Here is a 25,903-nt window from a genome sequence, read left to right as displayed (position 1 = left end):
ACCAGCGCCGAAGTTAAAATATCGGCAGAGAGTCCGGAGGCACTTGCGCGACAAAAGGGCTTTCCCCTTTGTGCGCACTTTGGAGCACGTTTGAAGGTCTGCTTTGGGTTTTTTTCTCTCTTTTGGAATAATTTTCCTGTTTTTGTTGTTATTTATTAACATCTTTATGAGTCAATCAATTCCTGTATTTGATATCGAAAATCTTTACTAAAACCCTGTTATATCAAGTGCTGGGGAAGAAAGGGAGAGAAATGAAGGGCTGGTGAAAGCAAAGGTTAGAAAATCTACCGAAAAAGGATGAATCTCAGCTGGGCACACTGCATGAACCATTTTTGTCTTTATCTGCCATTTACTAGATTATTATGCGTCTCCCATTTACCAGCAATCGGAGGTTGGGGATGATGGGAATATATTTTCTTTAGGACCCAGCATTGAGAAGCCTGTGAGAGATTAAGAGACTTCGAAAGAAATGCTAGTACAGAAAGAATTAACTTTCAGAAACAGCGACCAACCTAATTGTAGGATTTGTAATACTGCTGGATTTGGTGCACGCCTCTCGGCCCCGCCCCCAAGGCCACCCTTCTGTTACAGCGCATGCCCGGGAACAGCACTGGCGGATAAAGAAGTGGCGTGACTGTTTGCGCCTGCGCAATGGGAGCAGCCAGGCTGGTGAGTGTTGAGGGCTTGGTTTCTGGTCGGAATTTGTACTCTGTGCACTGCAGGGTAATGCGCAGTGGTTGAGGAGAGTTTGAGTGAAACCACGGGAGGGGTGGTTCAGCCGACGGCGGCTGTCGTTCACTTGTTAACGTCCGGTCCCAAGTCATCCGCCGCCTGCTGGGAGGATCCCTGAATCTGAAGCGCGGCAGTAGGGAGTCTCTGGCCAGATCACATTAGAAATTCCTTTTAACTTCTCTTGTTGAGGATGTTGTTTGGATTTTGCACTTTGCTACGATGCAGTGAGGTTTGCAAATCTAGAGCTGGCGCCCACTCCCGACTACTTACTGCGCCCTATTCCTGGCAGATTTCCTGAATCTGCTCCCTCTCTGGCTGTATTTAAATCCTCAGACTGCACGGAATAAATGCATCTCGTGTAGACTTTTTATTTGTCTTGACTAGATTGAAACCTCCTTGGAGCAGGAATTGTTTCTTAAGTGTGTCCGTACATTGCTACGTACGGTTAGTAGTGTTTTAGCAATGGTTAATACTGGTAGTTGGGAATATATTGAAATATAAAAGATATTTGGCTGTTAATGGCTTAATGTACTAAGCGAAAATCATATCCTTATTCTATTCTATTTTTATAACATTTTGAAGATCAGATCTTAACACGTCTTGCTGAGGCCCTAATGTAATAAGGTGTGTTTGTGCACACAGTTTTTCAGGTATAGCATGAAAATTGTGCTCACTAATTAGTGCTCCTCCATTTAAATCCCTTGTTGGCTGTTAGTACCCGATCTAGAGAGGTGCATAAGCTTAACTCCATATATTTTACCCACTCCTGTACTGCACTTCATTCATCTGACGAAGTGGACTCTCTTCTCCAAAGCTCATACCTTAATAAATTGGTTAGTCTGAGGTGTCGCCGGCCTCTTGTCATTTTTACTACACCAGACTAACAAAGCTATTCCTTTGAAGATTTTATTTAATGGTGGACATTTTAATTCCTGGTTGGGCTAAACCTAGAGTTTGTGGTGTGGAGGGCCTCTGCTCAGAATTTATATGCAGAAAACCTGCTTTGTGCAGAAGACATTATTTGTGTGCACAAAATGCTGTTTTCTGTCATACAACATTGTTATGCAGGCTAAGAATGTCTTTGGTGCATATTTTCTGGTTAGCATGCCTTGTCTGAAAAATTCCCAAAGCATTAGCATACCATTATATTACAGCATTGGGAGTTAACTCAGATTTTGCCTCATAAAGAATTTGAGCAGAAACTTAAGGCTGGATTTTCAAAACCTACAGGCATGGTTTACGCATGCCAGGCCAATTTTCAAAGGGCCTGGCCATGCGCGTAAACCCTGGGACATGTGAAAGTAGACAAAGGGGCAGGCCGGGGCGGGGCTAAAGGTGCCTGGCACAGTAGCCATTTGTGGCTGTGCCGGCGCACACAACTTGTTCCGGCTGGGAGACAGGAACAAAAGGTAAAATAATAAAATTGGGGGTATTTAGGGTAGGGATAGAGGGAAGGAAGGTTAGGCTAGAGGGTTGGGAAGTTCCCTCCCAGCCCGCTCCTTAATTTAATTGAAGTGGACTGGGGAGGGCCACGATGCATCGCCGTGCGCACTTGCATATCTCTACCCCCTCTTGGCGCGCACCGACCTGAAATTTTATAACATGCACGCGCATGTTATAAAATCGTGCATCCATGTGTGCACGCCGGGTAGCGCATGTACCTTTTGAAAATCTACCCCTTAGTATATATATTTTACTTGTTTTAATTACAATAGTCTTGGAATAAGTATAAGTTGCAAATAATTCTGATTTCTGTTGTGAGGGTCAGTTTGCATTCGGTATGCAGAAATATTACAGTATTTCTGCTTACTTTAAACAGTCCTAAATTTTGCTGCTGTTTTCTTCCTGACTCTGAAGTTGTCATGACAACTGTGTACACTTGTGCTTATAACTTTACATACCCTTGGCAGGATTTGTAAGGATTTTAAGAAAACGAGTGATGAGATAAAACATGTCTGTTATTTTTAATGTTTTAAGTCTAACTATTTTATGCATTACAGAATAGTATGTGATGCATAATTTAATTTGAAACACTTTAAAAATACGATGTTTTGTCTGAATCTGTTGACCTGTAACTGTCTAATGGAATTTGACACTTTGCTAACTTTTTTTTTTTTTTTCCAAGAAAATTCAGGATGCTGATGTCATTGTTTCTTCATCCGATTCTATTGGTGGCATTTACCCAGGCTCAGGACAATGAATGGATTGATCCGACAGATATGCTTAATTATGATGCAGCTTCTGGAAAAATGAGACAAATCCCTATGGTATTTTTAATATAAAAGCTTTTTGACACCATGGGCCGGATTTTAAAAGGGTTATGCGCATAAGGTACACGCGTAACCCTTTTAAAACCCCCCCTGCGCGCGCCGAGCCTATTTTGCATAGGCTCGGAGGCGCACGCAAGTCCCGGGGCTTGCAAAAAGGGGTGGGCGTGGTTTCCGATCGGGGGCGTGTTCGGGGGCATGTGGGCGGTCCGCCGGCTCGCGTAAGTTACTACTGCCCAGAGGCAGTAGTAACTTTTCAGATAAAGGTGGGGGGGGGTCTAGATAGGGCCGGGAGGGTGGGTTAGGTAGGGGAAAGTGCGGGGGGTGGGGGGTGGAAGGAAAGTTCCCTCCGAGGCTGCTCCAATTTCGGAGCAGCCTCGGAGGGAACAGGCAGCGCGCGCAGGGCTCGGCGTGCGCAAGTTGCACAAATGTGCACCCCCTTGCGTCCGCCGACCCCTGGATTTTATAAGATACGCGCAGCTATGCGCGTATCTTATAAAATCCAGCGTACTTTTGTTCGCGCACGCGCTGTCTTTTAAAATGTACCCCCATATGTTTTTATCTAGGATGTCTCTATCTGACCATTCCTTGCAATAGAAATTTTGTATAACTCAGCAAAAATTTTTTTTTTTAAGAATACAACCATTTTTTAAAATTTTTTCCCCCGTTAGGAATCGTAATTTCCAAAAACAGAAGATTTAATTTAGGGGGTCCCCCTTGCACAACATGGTTATTTTTTTTTCTCTTTGGGCCAGTCATGGGCTCCTGACATCAACATTTCTATTTGTCCCCAATTTTCATTTAGTTTTGATTATCCTCCATCTCATGTAGCATGCTCAGATGATACAGGAGCCTCCTTAGAGGAGGTGGTTATATGACGGGCAGGGTTTTTGGTGGAAGCAGCTGGTCTGTGTGCCCTCCATCAAAGTCCTTTCATTTAACTTTTCTCTTATGAAGTTTTCTTTGATTGTACAGTTTGGGATAATGGTGAAAGGAATTTTTTCTCATGATGTTAATGGGAGCTTCTTGTTCTATTCACGTCTCCATGTGAAATTAATAGCCAACTAAATATTGCTTGGGCAGTTTTAAATATTCATTTTTTTTTTCAAAAATTGTGTGGTCTGATCTAATCTGCTTTGCTTAGGCCTTTCTGATTGTAATTGTTGCTGTTCTCTATGGTAATAGTAGCTGAAGACTAAATCTGCCTCATGTGTATGACCTACTTTTAATTTATTGTAGGTAAGCAATGGAGGACGAGACACTAAGTCATCAGAGCTCACCGAGCAAACTGCATGTCTTGTTGAAAAAGAGAAGTGTCAAAAACAGCAAGAACTACTTCAGAAGGTTAATGTTAACATCTTCTCATGATCTAAAGCAGCGATTCTCAACCGGTGTGTTACCAAGCACCAGCAGGTGTCATGGCTCCCATTGTCCCACTGCCCCAGTTGTGCTTCCCTTCTCCCCAGGGTGGGTTAGCCTGTCAGGGGATCGATGGTCCCCAGTGGGCCCATGCAGTTGGTAGCGGTGTGACACTGCATGCCAGAGGCCAGGCTGGTGGCAGCTGAAGAGCAGAGAGACCCTGCATGCCACTGCTGAAGAGCGGAGGCCAGGCTTATTGGGCCAAACAATGAGAAGAGGCTCCACGTGAGAGAGGAAACTTGCTTGTGTGTGTGTGGTAGAATGGGAGCAAGAGCATTTGTGTGTGATTGAGAGTGAGACTGGTCAGGAAGAGGACCTTGAAGACAGAGCTTCAGTAACCATTGCTGCTTCTGGTGTATGCTTTTAGCCTGCAAGGGGAAAGGAGAAGGAGAGTTGCTAGAGAGGGTAAGTAAAGGTAGCTTTTTAACATTTATTTTTCTTGATTGACTGTCATTTTAATTATTGGGTATTTTGTGAGTTGTCTGCTGTTTTGAAATATTTTGGTATTTGGACAATTTTTAATAATTTGTTTGTAATTGTTGGATGTTCTGTTCATCAGCTGTTTTGTAACATTTATTAATATAGTTTTACAATTATTCTGTGTGGGAATCTATAGCAGCTTGGCTTGCTCCGTTTTCCTAATAGGAGGTGAATTAGTGTTTAGGACCTGATTTAATATTTGTAGTGTTGCCTTTTCATAGATAGGGTTGTTATGTGTTCCATAATGCAGGTGTAACTGTGCAGATTAGTTTCTGTGCATTATTGCGGATTGCTAGGTGCTATATTTCTCTTTCCATTTATCTAGGTTTGCACTGCATGCAGAGTGGCTTTTTTGGTTTTCCATTCCAGTTTGTCTCCATATTTATAATTTGTGGTTTCTCTGTACTTGGTGAAGGGTGTGTGACCGAGGCGAGGTATTTTACTAGCATGTAGGCATTTGTATCAGTCTTATTTGTTGTGTTTTCTCAATAGGATATGCATTAGTGGTAAATTACTGTCTTTTCATAAGGAGGGCTATTTTGCATGGTAGTAAAAGGAGTCTGTTTTGCTTTTACTGAGATGTCGTCAGAACCAGAATATCTTTTTTGTATGGCAAGTTGTACAGGGTTATGCCCTAGATCTGCTCTGTACTCATTGCTGGAGGTTGAGGGGATTCCTGTGGATGCAGAGTGCATGTTTACATATAGCCCCGTGACGGTCACATGCTCAGCGTGTCACGCATGTGAGAACCATCTGTCAGGTGTGTCCCGGCCAAAAAAAGGTTGAGAACCACTGGTATAGAGAACTGGCAGTGTTTGCTATCTTATAGTAATTCCCCCCCCCCCCCCAGTTCAGCTTTTGTTTTCTTTGCTATAAACACCAAACCTTTTCCCCTCAGTGCCAGGAAAAATTATTTGACACAATTAAGAACAAAATTGCTGAATATAATCAGTTTAAGGCCAAATGTAAAACATGTTCAAACAGCAGCATTGTATGAATTATCAAGAACACTGCTTACCCTGTAAAAATGTTGCTAGCAGTAATTTTGTTATGGGTTTGACAGTTACTTGGTTTTGATTGTAAATATTATCCTTAACATAAGGCTTGGGGGTAACCTGCATGGAGCGGCAGTCACTATCATAAGAAACTTGCTGGGCAGACTGAATGAACTATTTGGTCTTTTTTGGCCATCATTACTATGTTAATGGGACAAACCCAACATGGTTTAGCCAAGGGAAGTCTTGCCTTACCAATATGCTACATTTTTGTGAAGGTGTGAAGAAATGTGGCTAAAGGTGAGCCAGTTGATATAGTGTATCGGGACTTTCAGAAAGCATTTGGCAAAGAACCTCATGAGGAAATTACAAGGTCTTGGATGGAAGGCAGTGTCCTATTCCTCTTCATCCAGGCAGGCCAATCCACATAAGTGGGTTATGCATGCCATCCAGTACGTAGAGACTGAGACAGACTGACTTCCTGATGTCGCTGTATATAAATCACCACACTGACAGCCTGCCGGTAATCTCAGTCACCAGCAGATGGTGGACATGCGTACCTACTGTGGATGTAGGTCTGTCAGGAGTAGGACAGGTCAGCGAACAGGCTCTTGAGGTGATAGCTTGACTTCTCTTAGCTGAGCAGTCTTGAAGTCATTCTGAACTGTTTGGCAGTGGTGAGCAGGAAGCGCGGCGGTGAAAGCTTTAGCCCTCTCCTCCAGCAGACACCAAAATTGCTTCATGCTGAGGTACACTTTTCCTTCTCGTTTTTCCCTCTGCATGCGGCTCTCTCTTCCTCAGTCGGGACGCCATTTGAGTCACAGCAGGCAGCTTTTATGAGCTTTTAAAAAAAAAAAAAAAGAGAGAGAGAGAGCGCTTCTTTGGCTCATAGATGCAGTGTGTCTTAAAACCAAAAACGGCATTCTCCCGGGCCAGTAGAGCTGTTGTATTACATGGATACGTTTAAATAGGGTGCCAGCTGAAACTGAAAGCAGCAGTCTCTCGAGCCAGCAGAGTCGCGGTGCTTGCTGCTTGGGTTGAGACTGCAGGAGGACTGTGTGTGAGAATTTATCATGGTGCCGGGCAGCAAGCCCATGTGCATTGCTTGTCATTTGCGGGCGGTGCAGCTCTCCCTCTCCTTAAGTTTATGCCAGAAAGTGGAACTGCATAGAACTATAATGCGGTTGCTCTAGCGGGATGAATTGCCTGGCTTGTTGACCCCAGACACTGAAGGCTCTGGGAATGGAAGCAGTTGAAACAGACTTGGCAAAAGCAACTGTCAAAACCATAACAAAATTACTGCTTGCAATATTTTTACCAGGGGAGCAGCCTTCTTGATAATTCAGACAATGCTGCGTGAATGTGTTTTGCTTTTGGATGGCCAGAGAAGTAGTCCCATGTTTTTTTTTCCCTAATGTCTACATATTCGTAGCCTGGACGGTAAGTTGGAGCCCAGCATTGGCTGTCAGAATCCTGTTCCCTTTTTTGCATTTTGTCCCTGGCATCAAAATAGAGAACAATGTTGCAGTTGTATCAAAGCATCAAGGCTAATAGATTAAGGGTAGTAATCCCCCATGCCTCTGCTAAGGGGTAGTATCTGCTTTCAAAAGAGTACAAAGATTAGGGGACATGTAATAAAGTTACTAGGTAATACATTTAAGACAAATAGGACAATATGAGTAAAAAAGTAATGTGTAACTAAACTCTGGAATTCGTTGCCGGAGGATGTGGTAAAAGCTGTTTAAAAAAGGTTTTGGTAAGGGAGACCAGCAGGCTGAGAGGGAGAGAGGTGAGCCGTCTGAATTGGTGGTGGTGCTGGTTGGAGAGTGCATTGGGGACACCGATTCCTTAAAAATAACATGGCAACGGCACACAGCCCCCTGGCACATTGCCAAAGCCACATGCCCCTTCTGCCCGATTTACCCCTTGAAAGTTTGGTTTTTCAATGAGCAAGAAGAGAAAGGGGAAGATTTTTCCATCGGGTGTTTGAATCCCTATCAGAGGCCCAATGGATCAGCATGTAGTAGCAGATTGGACAGTGTACAGGAGATGCCTTGCTAATTCCATGTATGAATGCACCCCTACCACAGCCTGCCTTGGAGACGGAGCCAGCTTTGCCCACTTTAATCCCAGGAGATACACGTTCTCTGATTAATTTAAGTGGAACTGTATCTAACTTGGTAGTTAATGTCTCCTACTTCTCCTGAAATGGTTAGTAGCTCATTGTCTTTTACCCATTGTAACAGCTGGGGAAGATATAGGAGACACCTCCCCTGAATCCAGTTTGGGAAAACGGGTGCCTTTGCCAGCTGTATTAACTTTACCTCCTGATATAGTAGAGGTTAAGGAGCCCACAAGTATTGTCATGCTGGATATATGGAGGATGGTATCCAACATGGACACTAACTGCAACAGTTCAACAACTGAACCAGCTGACCGCAGATACTAGAACAAAAATTCAGGAACAAGATCAGCGGACTACGTCTTTCTTTTGAGAAAGTGAATTCTCAGATATCTGCTTTGCAAGCAGTGGAAACTGCGCATGTTAAAGTTGTTTGTTACATGGTCAGATTGAGAAAATGGAAAATTCTATGAGAAGGAAAACTACATTTTTTTAAAATTTCCCAGTGACTAATATTGACTCTGGAATTTATTTTAAAAAATATTGTAGATATTTTGTTTATTCCTGCTCTATCTGAGATTTATCTCCTAAAAAACCCCAAAAGGGTTCTAGCTTCAGGTGGAGGGGAATTGAACTTGCTTCAAGGGCAAAGTCCATCCCTTTCCACATATCTTGAGTTGTCATCTGACATTTTCCTCAAGAGCAACCCTTCTGGTCGCATTTATGTCTGAGTAGGACAGGGACCTGATTTTTCAGAAATTGTGCCAATATGACTAGTTTGTGTTGTGAACAACAGTTATTTGTTAGATTCATAGAAAGCAGTTTTTGCAGTTAAAACAGAAGGCTGTAGCGATGGGTTCATCCCTGGTGGTCCAGGGGGCGTCCCGGGAGCGATCTCCTGCTCTTGGGCCGTCGGCTGCCAGGATTTAAAATGGCGCTGGCGGCCCTTTGCCCTTACTATGTGACAGGGGCTACCGGTGCCATTGGTCGGCCCCTGTCACATGGTAGGTGCAATGGAGGGCTGACCAATGGCACCGGTAGCCCCTGTCACATAGTAAGGGCAAAGGGCCGCCAGCGCCATTTTAAATCCTGGCAGCCGACTGCCCAAGAGCAGGAGATCGCTCCCGGGACGCCCCCTGGACCCCCAGGGACTTTTGGCAAGTCTTGGGGGGGGTCGGGAGAATGGGGAGTTGTAGTTAAGTACATTTGAAGGGTTGGGGTGGGGGTTTTTTTTGTTTTGTTTTGTTTTTTTTACACGAAAGAACAATGTTTTTTCTGATCTGGGGAGTGGACCGAAATGGCCCTCCCTAGACCCAAAAACGAAACGGGGACAAAAAGATTGTATGCACACCCCTAATTTGCAGTTATGGGAGAAGTGCAAAATAGAGTAAACGTCCACACAAGGATTTCAATATGATATTCAAAATGATTTAAAGAATATCATATTGAAATCCTTGTGTGGACGTTTACTCTATTCTGCACTTCTCCCATAACTGTGGATTGTTTAAGTGCAGGATTTGCTCCCCTTTTCTGTTTTTGGATTACCCCTAATTTGCTCCATAAGACGCACAGACCCCTGGGAACAGAGCCGGTTTAGCACACTTTTTTTTTTTTTTTTTATTTTCCCTCTCTGAATCCTAGTGCGTCTTATGGAGTGAAAAATATGGTAGTTTTTTCTTGATCCATTGCATCTTGAAACTTTTGTTAAAGATAAGGCTGAGGGTTAAGAACTATGTGGTATATAAAAAAAAAAAAATTCTTTTCAATGGCCTTTGGCAGATCTAGATATTGCTGTGTTTCCCCCGTGTTGTGGGCTAATTGATGTATAAAGAGCTTAAAGTATTTGTGGGTTTTCTTTTTTTGTAATATCATATTCCTGATTTAATTACTTACTGTAAATGAATACATATAATAAAATTATAAATAAAGTTTGGGCAGATTTTTGGAAGACAAGTCCCTAAACCATTGTGAGGTGGACTTGGGGAAATCCACTGCTTGTCCTTGGGATAGGAAGCATGGAATCTATTGACCTTCAGAATCCTGCCAGGTTACTTGTGACCTAGATTGGCTACTGGTGGACCTGTGGTCTAACCTAGCATGGCAAAACTCTTTCACAAAATTTCACAAAAATTTCACAAAAATTCATAATCTAGGAGTAGTGATTGACATCCACCTGACTCTAGATGCTCAAATCTCTAGGGTGTCAAGGAGTACCTTTCTGCAACTTGGATTGAGGCAATTAAAGTTGTACCTGCATAACTTTGATTTGGCTGCAGTTGCCTATGGCTCAGTGACAGTGAGGCTGGACTTTTGGAATGTCTTATGTAGGCCTGCATTTAGTGAGTATCAGGATATCATCACCCCAGTCCTGAGGGATCTTTACTGGCTGCCTATTTATCTCTCACAATTTAAGATTTTGATGTTGGCACTCAAAGTACAAAATAGTCTCTGTCTCATTTTATTTGTCAAAATGTTTTTACTTTTTTTTGGCCAATAAGATCAACAAGGTCTGAAAATGAAGCTTACCTGCAAGTTGTATAGTTAGACCAGACTGTAACAGTCTTGCGGACATTCTCTTATATGTTTTTGCCCATTTTCACTGGAACAAACTGCAGGGCAAGCACATGTAACAAGGCTGTTTTGTGCTTTTTCTGAAGCATCTGGACTTAAGGTTTCAAATCTTTCTACCCGTTTTTTAATATTCCACCAATATGCTTTTCTGATTTAATAAGATGGAAATGTAGTTATTGGTGTCAAAGTTAGTGATTTCCTTTGTATGGGTTTTCCTAATATGGCTGTTTAACTTGAATTTTAATTTCTAGGAAGTTTGAAATGTAAATTTAGGTTATTTCCGTGATTAAATCTGTATAGGTTTGTTTGAATCTTGAGGTTTGTGGGGGGGTTATGTAATCTTGAGAATTTTTATAGTTATCTTTTAGTTACATTGTGGGCTTTGTGTCACATGTTACTACTATTTATCAGCATTTTGTTTTTTTTGTATCTCATATAGAGGAGTCAGTGATGAGGCACGTCATCAATTTACAATTACAAAAAATGCAGTCTAACCAGCCCAGAAAAAACTACAGCAGTCTTCCAATGGTGAACATGAACCATGTAATTCAGGTTGGACAGAAATGTCACAGCATTTTAAAAAACCCAAAACATAAGAATGAGCTGAAAGCAGGCTTGCCATGGATCAGCAGCCAGACACATGCAGAGAAATGGGTTCAGGTCAGTAGCACTGGCCTGTGCCACAGCTCAATGAGATCTTTCATTGCAGAGTTGGCCTTGGAGGATTAAGTCTTCAGTATGGAATTAGGAGTGTATTTGTCCCATTACTAATCCTGCCTGTGGGAGGCTCCATTACGAAAAAAAAAAAAGTGAGGGAGCATGCACCACTTGGACATCTCTTACAGGGATGTTACAAACTTGTCCAACTTGAAGTGTTCTCTATTGGTGATGAGCACTGAAATGTAGGCTTCTAGATCCTACTATGAGACCAGAAGAGAAACTTATTTTCCCTGTGATTTGTTGCTTGGTATGTGCCAAGGTTGCCAGATGCCAGTGTAGCCTCTTGTGAAGTCTGTTCAGGGGACCGGCTCTCCTGTAGCTGCGGGTGATGGTGGTGACAGCTGAGTGCAGAGCCCCCAGGAGTGCAGACATATTTTTTTTTTCCATAGGAAGGTGTGTAGCACTGGGGCTATTTCAATTTAACAACGATTTAGTCTGCAGAGTGAAAGTGTCTTTTTAATAATGCTTCACTATTACTGTAACATTATTTATAGACTGCCAGCAATGTTCTATACTGGGAGTGCTGACACAACCTGGTTCTTTCCATAAAGACCTCTAAGCTATGCAGATTTTAATCATTCACCTGCTTATTAAACTGAATGAACTGCACAAAAATAAAGTGACTGCCTTTATGCCATGGAGGGAATTATTGGCAGATCTGGGATTAGGGCCCACTTAGAGTTGCCAGTCCCTGCCCTGTCTACTAAATCCATAACTGATCCACATTAAAACATGTTTATGAAATATCTGATGTGCAGTAGTCCGTTTATGTACTATCAATATCTGGGACATTTCTGTCCAAGACTGCATCATTTTAGCAACATTAAGGTTTTGATGTTGGCGCTGGAGCCTAAACTTAATTCTGACTTGTTCTTGATTTATCCAACTATCCTAAAGGCAAGGAAATGATCAAGTAAGTAGTAATTTCTCATTACTTTTCTTTGCTTTTGTAGATTGAAGAATGTACAATGAGAGAGCAAGCCAGATCTCAGGAAAGAAGCAGCAATCCTGTTTTGAAGCGATATTTGAATAAAATTTTAAATGAAGCTGAGAAACTTGGGTTTGTGAGTATGAAAATGTATCAGTGTGACTTTTGACCTGCTTCTGATAGGATTTTTAAACTTGGATTTTATTTAGCATTAAGAGAGGGCATTTTTCAAGGCCATCAGTGTGGGTAAGAAGCGTTTGACCCATGTGAATTGACTGAGAAGCAGCCACCCTGTATGCAGGTGAAAGTATGTGAGTAATCCCACATCATGTGGACCTTTACCTACGCTGAGGTGGATACATTTCAGGGCAGGAGAAAACCCATGCGTGTGGTTCTTTGATTTTGAGAGCTGTATGTAGTTTGTTCTGCAGAAAACTCGGGCACACGTCTCGGCGAATACCTTTTTCCTTAGGCAATTAGAACATATGCACTCTTACTTTGAAAATTGGTGCAAAGGCCACAAGTAAAAAGCATATTGTGCACTTTGCAGCAGTGCGGCAATTGCTCTCTAGAGGAGCAGCATGTGGCTCAATATTACCTGAGCAGATTCTGAAGCACTAAGGATTTTTTTTAACAAATTCTCATGCACACACGTTTCTGTCCTTGCATGTCTAACAACTTGTCATTGCTTGCCATTTAAATTATTTCCGTAATCTTTTTACGTGAATTGTCCATCGCCTGGAGTCCTGGGAGGTAGTACGTGTCATGAACTTTTCCCAAGATCCACAACTGTTTTTCTACCCACAGACATTGTAGTAGGTTTTAAAGAGAAGCTTAAGATTTTGGCCCTGGCAATTGGTATAATTTGAGGACACAGGCCCTCCTGTTTTTAAAACAAGTTGGTACTCTCCAGGGTTGGATCTTCATTCTAGTCAAGGTATTCTCCTATCTGTCCTGGCTGTAAGATTGTGCAGAATATCGGGCAACGAGCTAGGATTTTGTTTTTTTTTACTAACTCCTACTTTGTGGAATTGGTTACCAGTGGATATTAGATCTGAACGGAATTATCTGAGCTTTCTTGAAACTGGAAACATGGTTGTTCCTCGTTTAACCTTGTTACAGAAGATGTTATCAGCCATGAGGTTCTTGTCTTAGATTGGTTGTGTTTTTAGTTGTCTATTTGGTGGTTAAATGTTTAGCTTTGTCTATAGCGTGTGGAGCATCCTGTAGGTCGGGAAAGCAGTTTAGACATTTTTAAAATAATATAAATGAATAAGTTGCTTATACTCCTGAATGCATACCTTTCCACATAAAGAATAAAATAAAATATTACAAAGGACGACTAAAATGTGGGAGAGCTGATTTTGAACTTATCATGTGTAGAGTGACTTGTGATCTTTAAGTCATGAAAATCAAATAAGTGTAATAAGTTAATACAAATAATAGCCTTTAAAATCTAGAAGAGAAATGACTGTAAAAAAACCTCCAAGCTTTATTTTTATTTTACAAATTTAAAAACCTTTTGGGCATTTGTCTAATAAAGAACAAGGCAAGAAATTCAGCAAGTCAGAGAAATAAGACAATATAGTGTGTTTTAGGGCATGAAATATTCAGGCAAATGTATATTTTTCAGGAATATTTGTTTCCCATTTTCTGAATCTGAGAAGATCCATACTGGAAAGATCTTTGATTGCAGAACGTTGTCAGACTTGGCTCAGGCTGGTAATAGCTGGAAGCTGGAGTGTGGGGTCCAAGTCGCTCTGCACTTAGTGAGATCTGGGGTGGCGTCTGAAGGGAAGGAGTTTGAGGCCCAAAGGTCGTGGGTCTAAATTTTGGATTTATTGTGCAGAAATAAAGGCCAGTGGGCTAATACTGAGCGATGTTTAGTTCATTTAGGAATACATCTGAAAATTACCCTCAAAATGGAAGTTCAGAATAAAGGTTTCATCCAAAGAGCAAATGTCCTTTATCCATATTCTAAGATATTAATGAAAAATCTACTTGAGCGTATCTTACCATAACACATTTACAGAGTGGTGACTTGACAAATGGCACATTCCTCTTCACCTGCTCGACCTGTCTGGTACTCGGGATTTCCCTGTTCACTCCTTTTATGACTTCACACTCTGTGCAAGAGGGAGGAGTGGCCTGAGGCCCTCACAGGACAAAAGATTTCATCCCTGGCTCCCAGCTCGGGAGAGTTTACTAAGCTCCTGGGACAACAACCTCTCGGCTGATTTTTTTTCCCTGCACAGCTTCCTCCTGAAGTTTGTTGGTTGCAGCCTCCTGGGATTTGGATCCCTGCTCCTGAGGGGCTGAGGATCTGCCCCCCTCTCCTTTGGGAATGGGGGCTCCACAGGAACCTGGCCTTTCCAAACTTTGAGGCTAGAGATCTCCTCTCCCTGAGCTGCTGTCTTTCCCGAGTGCTCCAGGACCGAAGGGTGCTCCAGTGAAAAAGGTGATCTCAATACATATATAAAAAATAAATGGCATTAGATCTTTTAAAGAACCAAAGTGTTTTCAAAAAGACTGTTAATGTATTTCTTCCCACCACCAATCACCTGAAGAGTGAGTGAAAAAAGTGAAGTCTCATACACGCTGCACATTTATTTTATTTGAGTTTATAATTCACCTAGCAGAAAGGTATCACCAGTGATTTTAAAGTGACTTTTAGCTAATCATTATTTCATAAAAAAGCACTCATCCCTTGTGTAATATCTTAAATGACCCTCCAGTCACAATCACAAAACAGTGCTTAAAAATGTACAGTGGATCTCTTCCTTTTCTTGAGGAGGGACACACTCATGTCAGCTATAGCCATAAAATCACCATCTCGGTAGAGGGCAGTTTATCCCTGAAGGTCCCTCAGGACAAGAAGATAGAAGTAGTCCTGAAGCAGGCCTTCTCTACAGGGGCAATGGCTCTTCAGGCCTCAATTTGCAGGGGATATGTTCTTGCTATGTTTATATGTTATACTGTTAAAAACATTGTTACCTCTGACTGATCCTAAAACTTAAGGTTGCTCCTTGTTATACTCCAAATTATATTGTTACAGACTATACAATGTAAAATAAGCCTTTCCCTTCTTAGAACCTCTGTTATACCTGAACACAGGTATATAAAAACAAAGAAAGAAAGAAATATGTAGCTCTGGCCAGCTTGCGCTGGGTACAACTGCCAGAAAGTCAGGAAACTGTTTAGTTAGCAGTAGCCTTTTTGGTGCATACACTCTATGACCTGGTCAGGTTATCGTCAAGGGCTGTTGCTTCTGGCAACCAAAAAACTATTGTGGCTCCATAACTGGACGATTACTCAGCATCCAGGACATGCCTATAAAAGTTCCTCTTTAAGGGGGGCCTCCTATTTGGCAAAACAAGCCACAAAGGCTATCGGAGGATAGAGACCGCATGAACACGCAGGGGTTCGGAAGATGGCGGTTCAAGTATTCGTATAAGGGCAAGGAGGCAGCAGCCCCACAGGCATCTGTAGATTCAAAAAAATGGTAATTATATCACGTACTTTAACTCAACATGATAGACATAGGCATATAAATTCATTAGAAAACATTTTTTTATTGTATACAAAATGTTTTATCAAAACATCTTCAAAAATTCAATTTTCATTCATCATTGGACACAGTAAATAACAAATTTTCTTCATGAAAACTCATTCATACAATTTAAAAAATGTTCCTTTGAAGGTTCTGTGTAACAATACAATTATTACACTCCCTCTTTACATTACATCCCCTTTTCTTATACTTCCATTTTGCAACTTCATACTCCCAACATGTTTCGCCATTCAATAGGCTTCTTCAGCGGAGCATAGTACACAAGTCTTCAAACTCCTCCACCAATTCACCCAAATGCATCCTCGGTTTTCACAGCATGTTACTCTTTCCAGACAAAGGGCAGACAAAAAAATTTTTTTTTGTCGCCACAATTCCACCTTTGTTTTCCTCTTTCTCGTGAAGACGCTCACCATAACACTCCCATTTCTTCAGAAACTCCACGTCACCAAACTGCTTTCGCTATTCACTTCCTTGCACCAAAAATACTCAAAGCAGACTCTCCCAAAAAGCTCAGCATTCTCACATTGTATTTCACAGCTGTTTCCAAAATGCGGGAAACAGCCGAGAAATACAATGTGAGAATGCTGAGCTTTTTGGGAGAGTCTGCTTTGAGTATTTTTGGTGCAAGGAAGTGAATAGCGAAAGCAGTTTGACGTGGAGTTTCTGAAGAAATGGGAGTGTTATGGTGAGCATCTTGGTGAGAGAGGAGAAACAAAGGTGGAATTGTGGTGACAAATTTTTTTTTTGTCTGAAAAGAGTAACATGCTGTGAAAACTGACGGGCCGATACAGTAAAGTGCGGTTGCACGTGTTTTAACCCGCTTTGGACGCACGTTTTGAGCACGCAAGGCGGATCCGCGATTCAGTATCTGCTTTTACGCGTCCTTATCGCGTGCCGAAAAAGATGCGTATCCCTTTCTGCCCGCCGCATGTATATATGTTAATGATCGGATTAGCTATTCTGTCCGATACAGTAACGTGCGCCCAATTTATCGCCTTTTTAACCAGCTTATTTGCTGCGTCTTTAACATGATTATTTACCACCTACACTGACCCTGGCGTTAGTGTGGTGTTCAGTCAGCTTCGTACCGGACAGCGCCATGGACAACATGTATATACTGGCTCTGAGACACAAAATTCTGTTTTAGTGACTCCCCTAATATCATGGATGCCCGGATACAGGTGGGAAGGTCCATGAACGGAAGCCGTGACCTTGGACATCCAGCCGGGCGCTCAAGGTAGTGGGGCCTCCAATCATGGACGCCTGGATACAGGCAGGAGGATCCATGGATGGAAGCCGCGACCTTGGACGTCTGGCCGGTCATTCAAGGCAGGCGGGAAGGTCCATGCAGGGTCTGTAGAAAAGAACCATCCACTTACCTGGTGGAATGACACTTCAAATGACATTTGAAATGACAGGTACCAGCGCACCCTGGATACTGTATAGGCGCTGTAAACCGCTCTATACAGTAAAATGGATTGTGAATGCCTACCACTTCATTGACGCGCTTTGGACGCTCATTTACCGCCGCTTGGATTTGCATCTAATTTGAATACTGAATCGAGCGGCTTGTGAACCAAAATGTGCGCGTGTCAAACGAGCGGGAGCCCCGCACTGCCGCACTTTTTCTTACGCTTCCTTACTGTATCGGCCCGTAAGTGAGGATGCATTTGGGTGAATTGGTGGAGGGGTTTGAAGACTTGTGTACTATGCTCCCCTGAAGAAGCCTATTGAATGGCGAAAGATGTTGGGAGTATGAAGTTGTAAAATGGAAGTATAAAAAAAAGGGATGTAATGTTGTAAAGAGGGAGTGTAATAATTGTATTGTTACACACATTCTTCAAAGGAAAATTTTTTTAAATTGTATGACTGTGTATGAATGAGTTTTTAATGAAGAAAATTTGTTGTTCACTCTGTCCAATGATGAATGAAAATTGAATTTTTGAAGATGTTTTGTATACAATAAAATGTTTTCTAATATTTGGTGGGGCAAAGATTATGGGAATTGGAAGTGGCAGTTCCGTTCCTGCCCCCAGGGAGGGGGTGAAGCATAGATTTATTTTAATTAGAAGGGCGGAGTTGCTCAGTCCAGTTTAAGACGAGAGAACAGGACTATAAGGATACCCAGCAGATTGGGCCTACTTCATGCAGGCAGGACAACAAAAGAGGTTGCCTGGCATTATTGGATCATCCCTATTAGGGAATCAGAGCAAGGATTATCTCAAGGAATAGGTGGGTGTTGTCTATAGAGACCCACCTAAGGAAGAGATTAGAAGGGCGAGGAAGCTGGGTGGATCTAGGACCGCCCAATGGGGCAACACTAGCCCTAATGATTAGCCTGGGGGGGGGGGGTGTGCAGCTATATTACTAGCATCACTGTATCCAGGCATTAAGGGTGAAAGAAGTGGTATGCCTATGTGATAAAGCATATTTAAGGGCCTGCAGGCTTCAGTAGAGGGGCCCACATATTCCTTGAGATAATCCTTCTGCTTAGCACACAAGGTTGGAGTCTGGTCAAGGATGGGATAAAACAAGAGGAGCCCACCCAGCAAAGTCAATTGCCAGGCAGCATCCCAAAGAGAAGGGGTAGCCAGGACAAGGGCACTGATGGAAGATTGTGTGCCATCCTGGAATATGGCCTGGCCCTTGAGAGGGTACGGCTACGAAATGGCAGATAACAAGCAGTAGTAGCAGCAGTGCTAAAGGCACGCTAGGCCTCAACCCCCTTAGCCTGTACCAGAGTGGAAGTTGTTTTGAGGCGGAGTGCAGGAGAATGACCTTTCTCCATGGAAGGCAGATGTTATCTTGCATCATTGACGTTCTACAGGAGGGCTTGGACAAGGCTGTAGCCCTCCGTTCACTAAGGGAGTACATAAGAACATAAGAAATTGCCATGCTGGGTCAGACCAAAACCAGGCCACAAGAACCTGGAAATTACCCAAACACTAAGAAGAACCCATGTTACTGATGCATTTAATAGCAGTAGCTATTCCCTAAGTAAACTTGATTAATAGCAGTTAATGGACTTCTCCAAGAACTTATCCAAACCTTTTTTGAACCCAGCTACACTAACTGCACTAACCACATCCTCTGGCAACAAATTCCAGAGCTTTATTGTGCGTTGAATGAAAAATAATTTTCTCCGATTAGTCTTAAATGAGCTACTTGCAAATTTCATGGAATGCCCCCTAGTCCTTCTATTATTCGAAAGTGTAAATAACCAATTCACATCTACTCATTCAAGACCTCTCATGATCTTAAAGACCTTTGTCATATCCCCCCCTCAGCTGTCTCTTCTCCAAGCTGAACAGCCCTAACCTTTTCAGCCTTTCCTCATAGGTGAGCTGTTCCATCCTCTTTATCATTTTGGTTGCCCTTCTCTGTACCTTCTCCATCGCAACTATATCTTTTTTGAGATGCGGCGACCAGAATTGTACACAGTATTCAAGGTGCGGTCTCACCATGGAGCGATATAGAGGCATTATGACATTTTTCCATTTTATTAACCATTGCCTTCCTAATAATTCCTAACATTCTGTTTGCTTTTTTGACTGCTGCAGCACACTGAGCAGACGATTTTAAGGTATTATCCACTATGATGCCTAGATCTCTTTCCTAGGTGGTAGCTCCTAATATGGAACCTAACATCGTGTAACTACAGCAACAGTTATTTTTCCCTATATGCAACACCTTGCACTTGTCCACATTAAACTTCATCTGCCATTTGGATGCCCAATCTTCCAGTCTTGCAAGGTCCTCCTGTAGTGTATCACAATCTGCTTGTGATTTAACTACTCTGAATAATTTTGTATCATCTGAAAGGAAAAAAAAAAAAAAAAAGATGAAAGAATCCATCTGGAACTGAGAGGGGAGGGGTGGTGTGTGATCCTTGATTGAGAGACCTGCCCCCCCTCTGATGTCACTGAGGACTGTGACGGACATTAAACGGCGCCAGAACACCAGGTGCCTGTGCACAGGGATGCCACACATCATCACCACCGGGCTCCCTGAAATAACTAACAGTGATGAGAAAGACAGAAAGAAAGAAAAAAAAAGTGAAAGAATCCATCTGGAACTGAGAGGGGAGGGGCGGTGTGTGATCCTTGATTGGGAGACCTGCCCCCTCTGATGTCACTGAGGACTGTGACGGACGTTAAACGGCGCCAGAACACCAGGCGTCGGGCGCTGAAGGGGCACTCCCCTTTGTGCATCCCTTCGTGCATCCCGTAGTGTTAGCCATTCCCCATGTTCTTTTATATCCCTTGTTAACAATCCCCATATTTAAATGTTTAATGTATTTGACAAAGGTAACGCATAAGTTCCTGCAAATTTTGTTTAAATGTAAACCGATGTGATATGTAAAATCGAACACCGGTATATAAAAGTAAATAAATAAAATAAATAAATTAATAAATCTGCAAATTTGATAACCTCACTCGTCGTTTTCCTTTTCAGATCATTTATATATATATATATATATATATATATATATATATATATATATATATATATATATATTGAAAAGCACCGGTCTAAGTACAGATCCTTGAGGCACTCCACTGTTTACCCTTTTCCACTGAGAAACTTGCCCATTTAATCCTACTCTCTCTATTTTCTGTCTTTTAACCAGCTTGTAATCCACGAAAGGACATCGCCTCCTATCCCATGACTTTTTAGTTTTTCTTAGAAGCCTCTCATGAGGGACTTTGTCAAATGCCTTCTGAAAATCCAAATACACTACATCTACCGGTTCACTTTTATCCACATGTTTATTAACCCCTTCAAATAAATGAAGCAGATTTGTTAGACAAGACTTCCCTTGGCTAAATCCATGTTGACTGTGTTCCATTAAACCATGTCTTTCTATATGCTCTACGATTTTGATCTTAAGAATAGTTTCCACTATTTTTCCTGGCACTGAAGTCAGGCTCACTGGTCTATAGTTACCCGGATTGCCCCTGGAGCCCTTTTTTAAATATTGGGATTATATTAGCCACTCTCCAGTCCTCAGGTACAATGGATGATTTTATTGATAGGTTACAAATTTTAACTAATAGATCTGAATTTTCATTTTTGAGTTCCTTCAGTACACTAGGATGCATACCATTTTGTCCAGGTGATTTGCTACTCTTTAGTTTGTCAATCTGGCCTACTACATCTTCCAAGTTCACAGTGATTTCATTCAGTTCGTCTGACTCCACACCTGAAAACCATCTCCGGAACTGGTATCTCCCCCAACAACCTCGTTAGTAAACAGGGAAGCAAAGAATTCATTTAGTCTTTCTGCAATGGCCTTATCTTCCCTAAGAGCCCCTTTACCCCTCTGTCATCTAATGGTCCAGCCGACTCCCTCACAGGTTTCTTGCTTCTATGGCCTCTATGGCAAACCTCATTTCAAATTCTCTCTTCGCCTGTCTTATCAATGTTTTACACTTAACTTGACAATGCTTATGTTTTATCCTATTTTCTTCAGATGGATCCTTCTTCAATTTTTGAAGGCTATTTTAGCCAAAAAAAAATCCTCTTTCACCTCACCTTTTAACCATGACGGTAATCATTTTGCCTTCCACCTTTCTTAATGTGTGGAATACATATGGACTGTGCCTCTAGGATTGTATTTTTAAACAATGTCCATACCTATTGAACACTTTTAACCTTTGCAGATGCACCTTTCAGTTTTTTTTCTAACTATTTTCCTCATTTTATCAAAGTTTCCCTTTTGAAAGTTTTTAGTGTTAGAGCTGCAGATTTACTTATTTTCCCCCTTCCAGTTATTACTTTGAATTTGATCATGTTATGATCACTGTTGCCAAGTGGCCCCACCACCGTTACCTCTCTCACCAAATCCTGCATTCCACTAAGAATTAAATCTAAAATAGCTCCCTCTCTTGTTGGTTCCTGAACCAATTGCTCCATGAAGCAGTTATTTATTACATCCAGGAACTTTGTCTCTAGCAAGTCCTGATGTTACATTTACCCAGTCAATATTGGGGTAATTGAAATCTCCCATTATTATTGCACTGCCAAATTGGTTAGCTTCCCTGATTTCTCTTAGCATTTCATCTATCTGACCATTTTGTTCAGGTGGATGGTAGTATACTCCTATCACTATACTCTTACCCAACACACATGGGATTTGTACCTTATTGTAAACCGATGTGATATCTCTTTTTGAAATGAACATTGGTATATAAAAATCGTACATAAATAAATAAATATAGATTCTATTGAGCATTTAGTCTCTTGTATGATCTTTATCCTGTTGGACTCTATACTCTCTCTCTCTCAGACATAAAGTGCCACACCCCCACCAAGTTGATCCTCCTTATCATTGCGATATAATTTGTACCCTGATATAGCACTGTCCCATTGGTTATCCTCCTTCCACCAAGTCTCTGTGATGTCACTTTAAATACTTAAAACTGGGTTTTACATGTGCAAATGTAAGTGGGTTTTTGAAAATTGCTACAATTAGTATGTTACATTTATGTGTATTGGGTGAAAGCACGCTGTCCTGGTGGAGTAAACACACACACGGAATGATATACAACATAAAGAATATGTGGCTAAACATAAATCATTGGTCAGTGCATCTCAAAAACATGTTTATTTTGTATATATTGACAAGATCACGTGAACAGTTAACACATATACGTTAATTATACGTTAATTATACGTTAATTATACGTTAATTATACGTTAATTATACGTTAATTATACGTTAATTATACGTTAATTATACGTTAATTAACACATATACGTTAATTGATTTTTCCCCTTGTTCTAATGTAAACCGGTACGATAAGACCTGGTCTTGAGTGTCGGTATAGTAAAAGAAGTTAAATAAATAAATAAATAAATAAGCAGAATAATACAAAATGCTCTTATAAATTCAGAAAAAAGAAGAACCCAGACAAGGCCAGTGATAGACATGATGCGTAACATGGTCATGTCGGAGTTCTTCTTTTTTCTGAATTCCTTCAGGAAAATAGGCTGTTTTGTCATGTTCGAAACATAAAAGGGAAAGGCTGCCTTTAAATCCACAATAGCTAGATCAAACCAAGAAGCCACTATCTCTGCATATATACTCTAGGGCAGGCATTGCATGCACACTCTGAATGTGCAGGCATCTTCCAGGGAAGAAGCTGTCTCTCCCCAGGGAAAGAAAATCTGCAGGGTCATCTCTTCAATCGTTTATGAAGTCCTACTGTCTGGACATTCGGGTGAAGGAGGAGTCTGCCTTTGGGGCCTGGGTACTTAGGGCCTAACTAAGGGGTAGCTTTTATGTCTTCCAAGAGTAATGGACTGGTCTAAGAAGCAAAAGCTAAATTACTACCTGATGATTTTCTTTCATGGAGTCCTGCTAGACCAGCCCAGGACCCACCCAGGAATAGACAAGGGCCGTAAGCAGAGTTGTGCTAACAGCTAGCCTCTCTCTCCTCCATCTTGCTCATTCTAAGCTCCCTCTTTGCCCTCTCCCGAGGAGGGGAAGACCTTGGGGAATTAAAATATGTCCGTATGAGTAAGAAGAGGGTATACTGAAGGGTGCTTCTTGTCTGCTTTTGACAGAGAGCTGATGAGGGCCTCCAACCACTCCTCCCTTTGTGCAAAACACTGACGTAAAGGAGGTGGGACCTGTCTCCAGCAGCTGAGTAATGGACTGGTCTATCAGATCCCAAGGAAAGAATAATTTAACCATATCTCATTCAAACTAAAATGGTGCTTACAAAAATGTTTTGCAAGATTTAACTGAAACTGTCGTAGGTCACATGTTTTCATTAGAAAGTTTAATCGTATGTGTGGAAAAATTAATCGTTACATCTGAAGATGTATTTATTCAGCAATTTTCTTTTTGTATGGGAATGATAAGCAGAACTTTGTTCCTTTTTTACCTGTATTTGGAGGCACTTTCAAATTATTTGGGGAGGTAATAAATAGAAAAGTGCCTTGTTTTTTTTTCTTATGGGTTAGACAGGAAAGGGGGATTCTGTGCACTTTTATTTCCCATTCTTACCTGCCTGTATTTTGCAATGGTCTCTTGCATTATCTATCTTTTATCTGTTGTAAAATTATGCTTTCTCTTAGCCTGATGAGATCAACACTGAGGGTCATTATGATGCTGAAATTATCCTTACAAGACAAACCCTATCTGAGCTCAGAAAGTTTCTCCATGGTGAGGACTGGAATCCAGGTGCCTTGGATGATGCTCTTAGTGAGATCCTGATCAACTTCAAGTCTCATAATTATGAAGCTTGGCAGTGGAAGTTCGAGGACTACTTTGGCATTCAACCCTTCACCTTGTTAATGGTAAGCAGAGAAAACAATGTGTCACAGTATGGGCAGTGTTGCATCGTGCAGTTTGGTTCAAACATAGCTAATTTGCACGTGCTGACATTTGATAAATAGTATTATGTGGAGAAGCCAATGCATGTAGCAGCCCAGTGTGAGGACCATAATAAAACAGAATTGAGTATCGGATGCACTGAACTCCTTTGGACAAGGTGGAACTGTATGTTACGGTATTTTTAATTTTAAAGTATCTTAACACATTTAAACTTGTAAATGTGGGTCCTTATAGCTTGAACTGTAATTCCAGTGCACGTGTGGTCCTAGCATTCTTGCAGGCCATAGTGGCAAATAGCTTGCCTATGAACATCTAATATGACAGGCAAAGGGTTCATTTTAGTGGTGAAGTATTTGAGAGTATGTTAGGCAATGATTTCATGCATGCTAAAAGCAAAAGTAGTGCAAATTCTGCTTTTGGGGAATATTGGTAGGTCAATTGTAAGTTAAAGCAAGCAAAGGTTACCCTTATCTTCCTTTTCCTTTTTTTTTTTTTTTTTTTTTTTAACTTATTTCCAGTTTGGTGCCCAAAGGTTTGAATGTTCGTCCTATTCAGTTGCACCCACTTTTATGAAGCTTAGTCCACTGCGGTGCTGCAGTATACCAAAAGGTCCTGCAAAGGCATTGCACGGTAAAACATGATTAGAGAGTGAACAAAAGTCATAGTTTGGACACTCTGAAGGTGGTTTTAAAAAGCAGCTCATTCTTTATTTTCAATGAATACATACGAAAAATATATTGGGGAGGGAGGAAAGGTGATTATAAGGCCAAGAGGGGCAGGTTGGAATTTTGAAAAGTCTACTGTTTGTACTACTTGCAGAAAAGATTTGGGGATTAAGAGTGGAACTGCAGGGTAGCATACAATATTTTAGCCATATCTTGGGTTCATCAGAAATTGCAGTGTCACTTTATTTTCAGATTCTTTAATTTTCCCATCATTCTTCTGTATCTGTTTTAGTCTTAAATCCTATTTTTTAATATTTTGGCTTGGCAGTTTCCTTCATCTTGTGTCTCCAGCTCATTTGGACCAAGTCTATACTGGGGAAATTGTACCAAGAGCCTTCATTTGTAGTTAACAGGATATTCAATCCCTACCACTCTAGCCCAGTCAGTTTAGCTACAATGTTTGCAGGACTTTGCTGCTACCAAATCTGACTGCTGATTGTCACTGTTGTGCAATGGCGGAGGCTACCTTCCCTCCTCAGTATGCTTGGCCTTGGCTGATCAAGGGGGGAGCAGCAGGGCTTAGGTATTGAAACCAGAACCCCTTGCACAGCAGTGTGCAGCACTGCCACTGAACCATCAGGCTCACCCGCCCAGCGCAAATTGCTGTTGGATGTCACAAATTACATTACACACGGGCCGATACAGTAAAGTCCACGGGAGAGCGGGCGAACAGGCCCCTCTCCTGTGCGTGCGATTCTCTATTCAAATGAGGCCCGGCGGTAAAAACAGGCAAAAGGGACAATAGCGCGTCCCTAGCGTCTCCTTTTCGACCGGAGCTGCGGCTGTCAACGCGTTTGACAGCCGACGCTCAATTATGCCGGCGTCAGTTCTCGAGCCCGCTGACAGCCACGGGCTCAAACTGGACGCCGGCAAAATTGAGCGTCCGGTTTTCGACCTGAAAGCCGCAGGCCGACTTCAAATTTTATTTTTTTTTAAACTTTTTTGGAAACTTTTGGGACCTCCTACTTAATATCGCCATGATATTAAGTCGGAGGGTGCACAGAAAAGCAGTTTTTACTGCTTTTCTGT

General features: G+C 41.7%; 1 protein-coding gene across 6 annotated transcripts in view; it reads left to right on the top strand.

Moving 5' to 3' along the window:
- Nucleotides 1-25,903, top strand: part of CLCC1 (chloride channel CLIC like 1) — a 71,320-nt gene continuing 45,417 nt past the window's right edge. Inside the window, exons 1-5 of one of the 6 annotated variants that reach the window (XM_029617997.1) lie at nucleotides 1-96; nucleotides 2,858-2,999; nucleotides 4,239-4,343; nucleotides 12,260-12,370; nucleotides 23,891-24,112. In XM_029617997.1, coding sequence (XP_029473857.1) covers nucleotides 2,868-2,999; nucleotides 4,239-4,343; nucleotides 12,260-12,370; nucleotides 23,891-24,112 — 570 coding nt within the window. In that variant the 5' untranslated portion in view covers nucleotides 1-96; nucleotides 2,858-2,867. Of the gene's footprint in view, nucleotides 97-543; nucleotides 670-723; nucleotides 1,566-2,012; nucleotides 2,142-2,857; nucleotides 3,000-4,238; nucleotides 4,344-11,025; nucleotides 11,247-12,259; nucleotides 12,371-23,890; nucleotides 24,113-25,903 lie in introns of those variants that run through there. The other 5 variants (XM_029617996.1, XM_029618000.1, XM_029617995.1 and 2 more) reach the window with 5 other exon arrangements.

Source organism: Rhinatrema bivittatum, chromosome 10, assembly GCF_901001135.1.
Source record: "Rhinatrema bivittatum chromosome 10, aRhiBiv1.1, whole genome shotgun sequence".
NCBI lineage: Eukaryota > Metazoa > Chordata > Amphibia > Gymnophiona > Rhinatrematidae > Rhinatrema > Rhinatrema bivittatum.
This window is presented reverse-complemented; position numbering and strand designations above follow the sequence as displayed.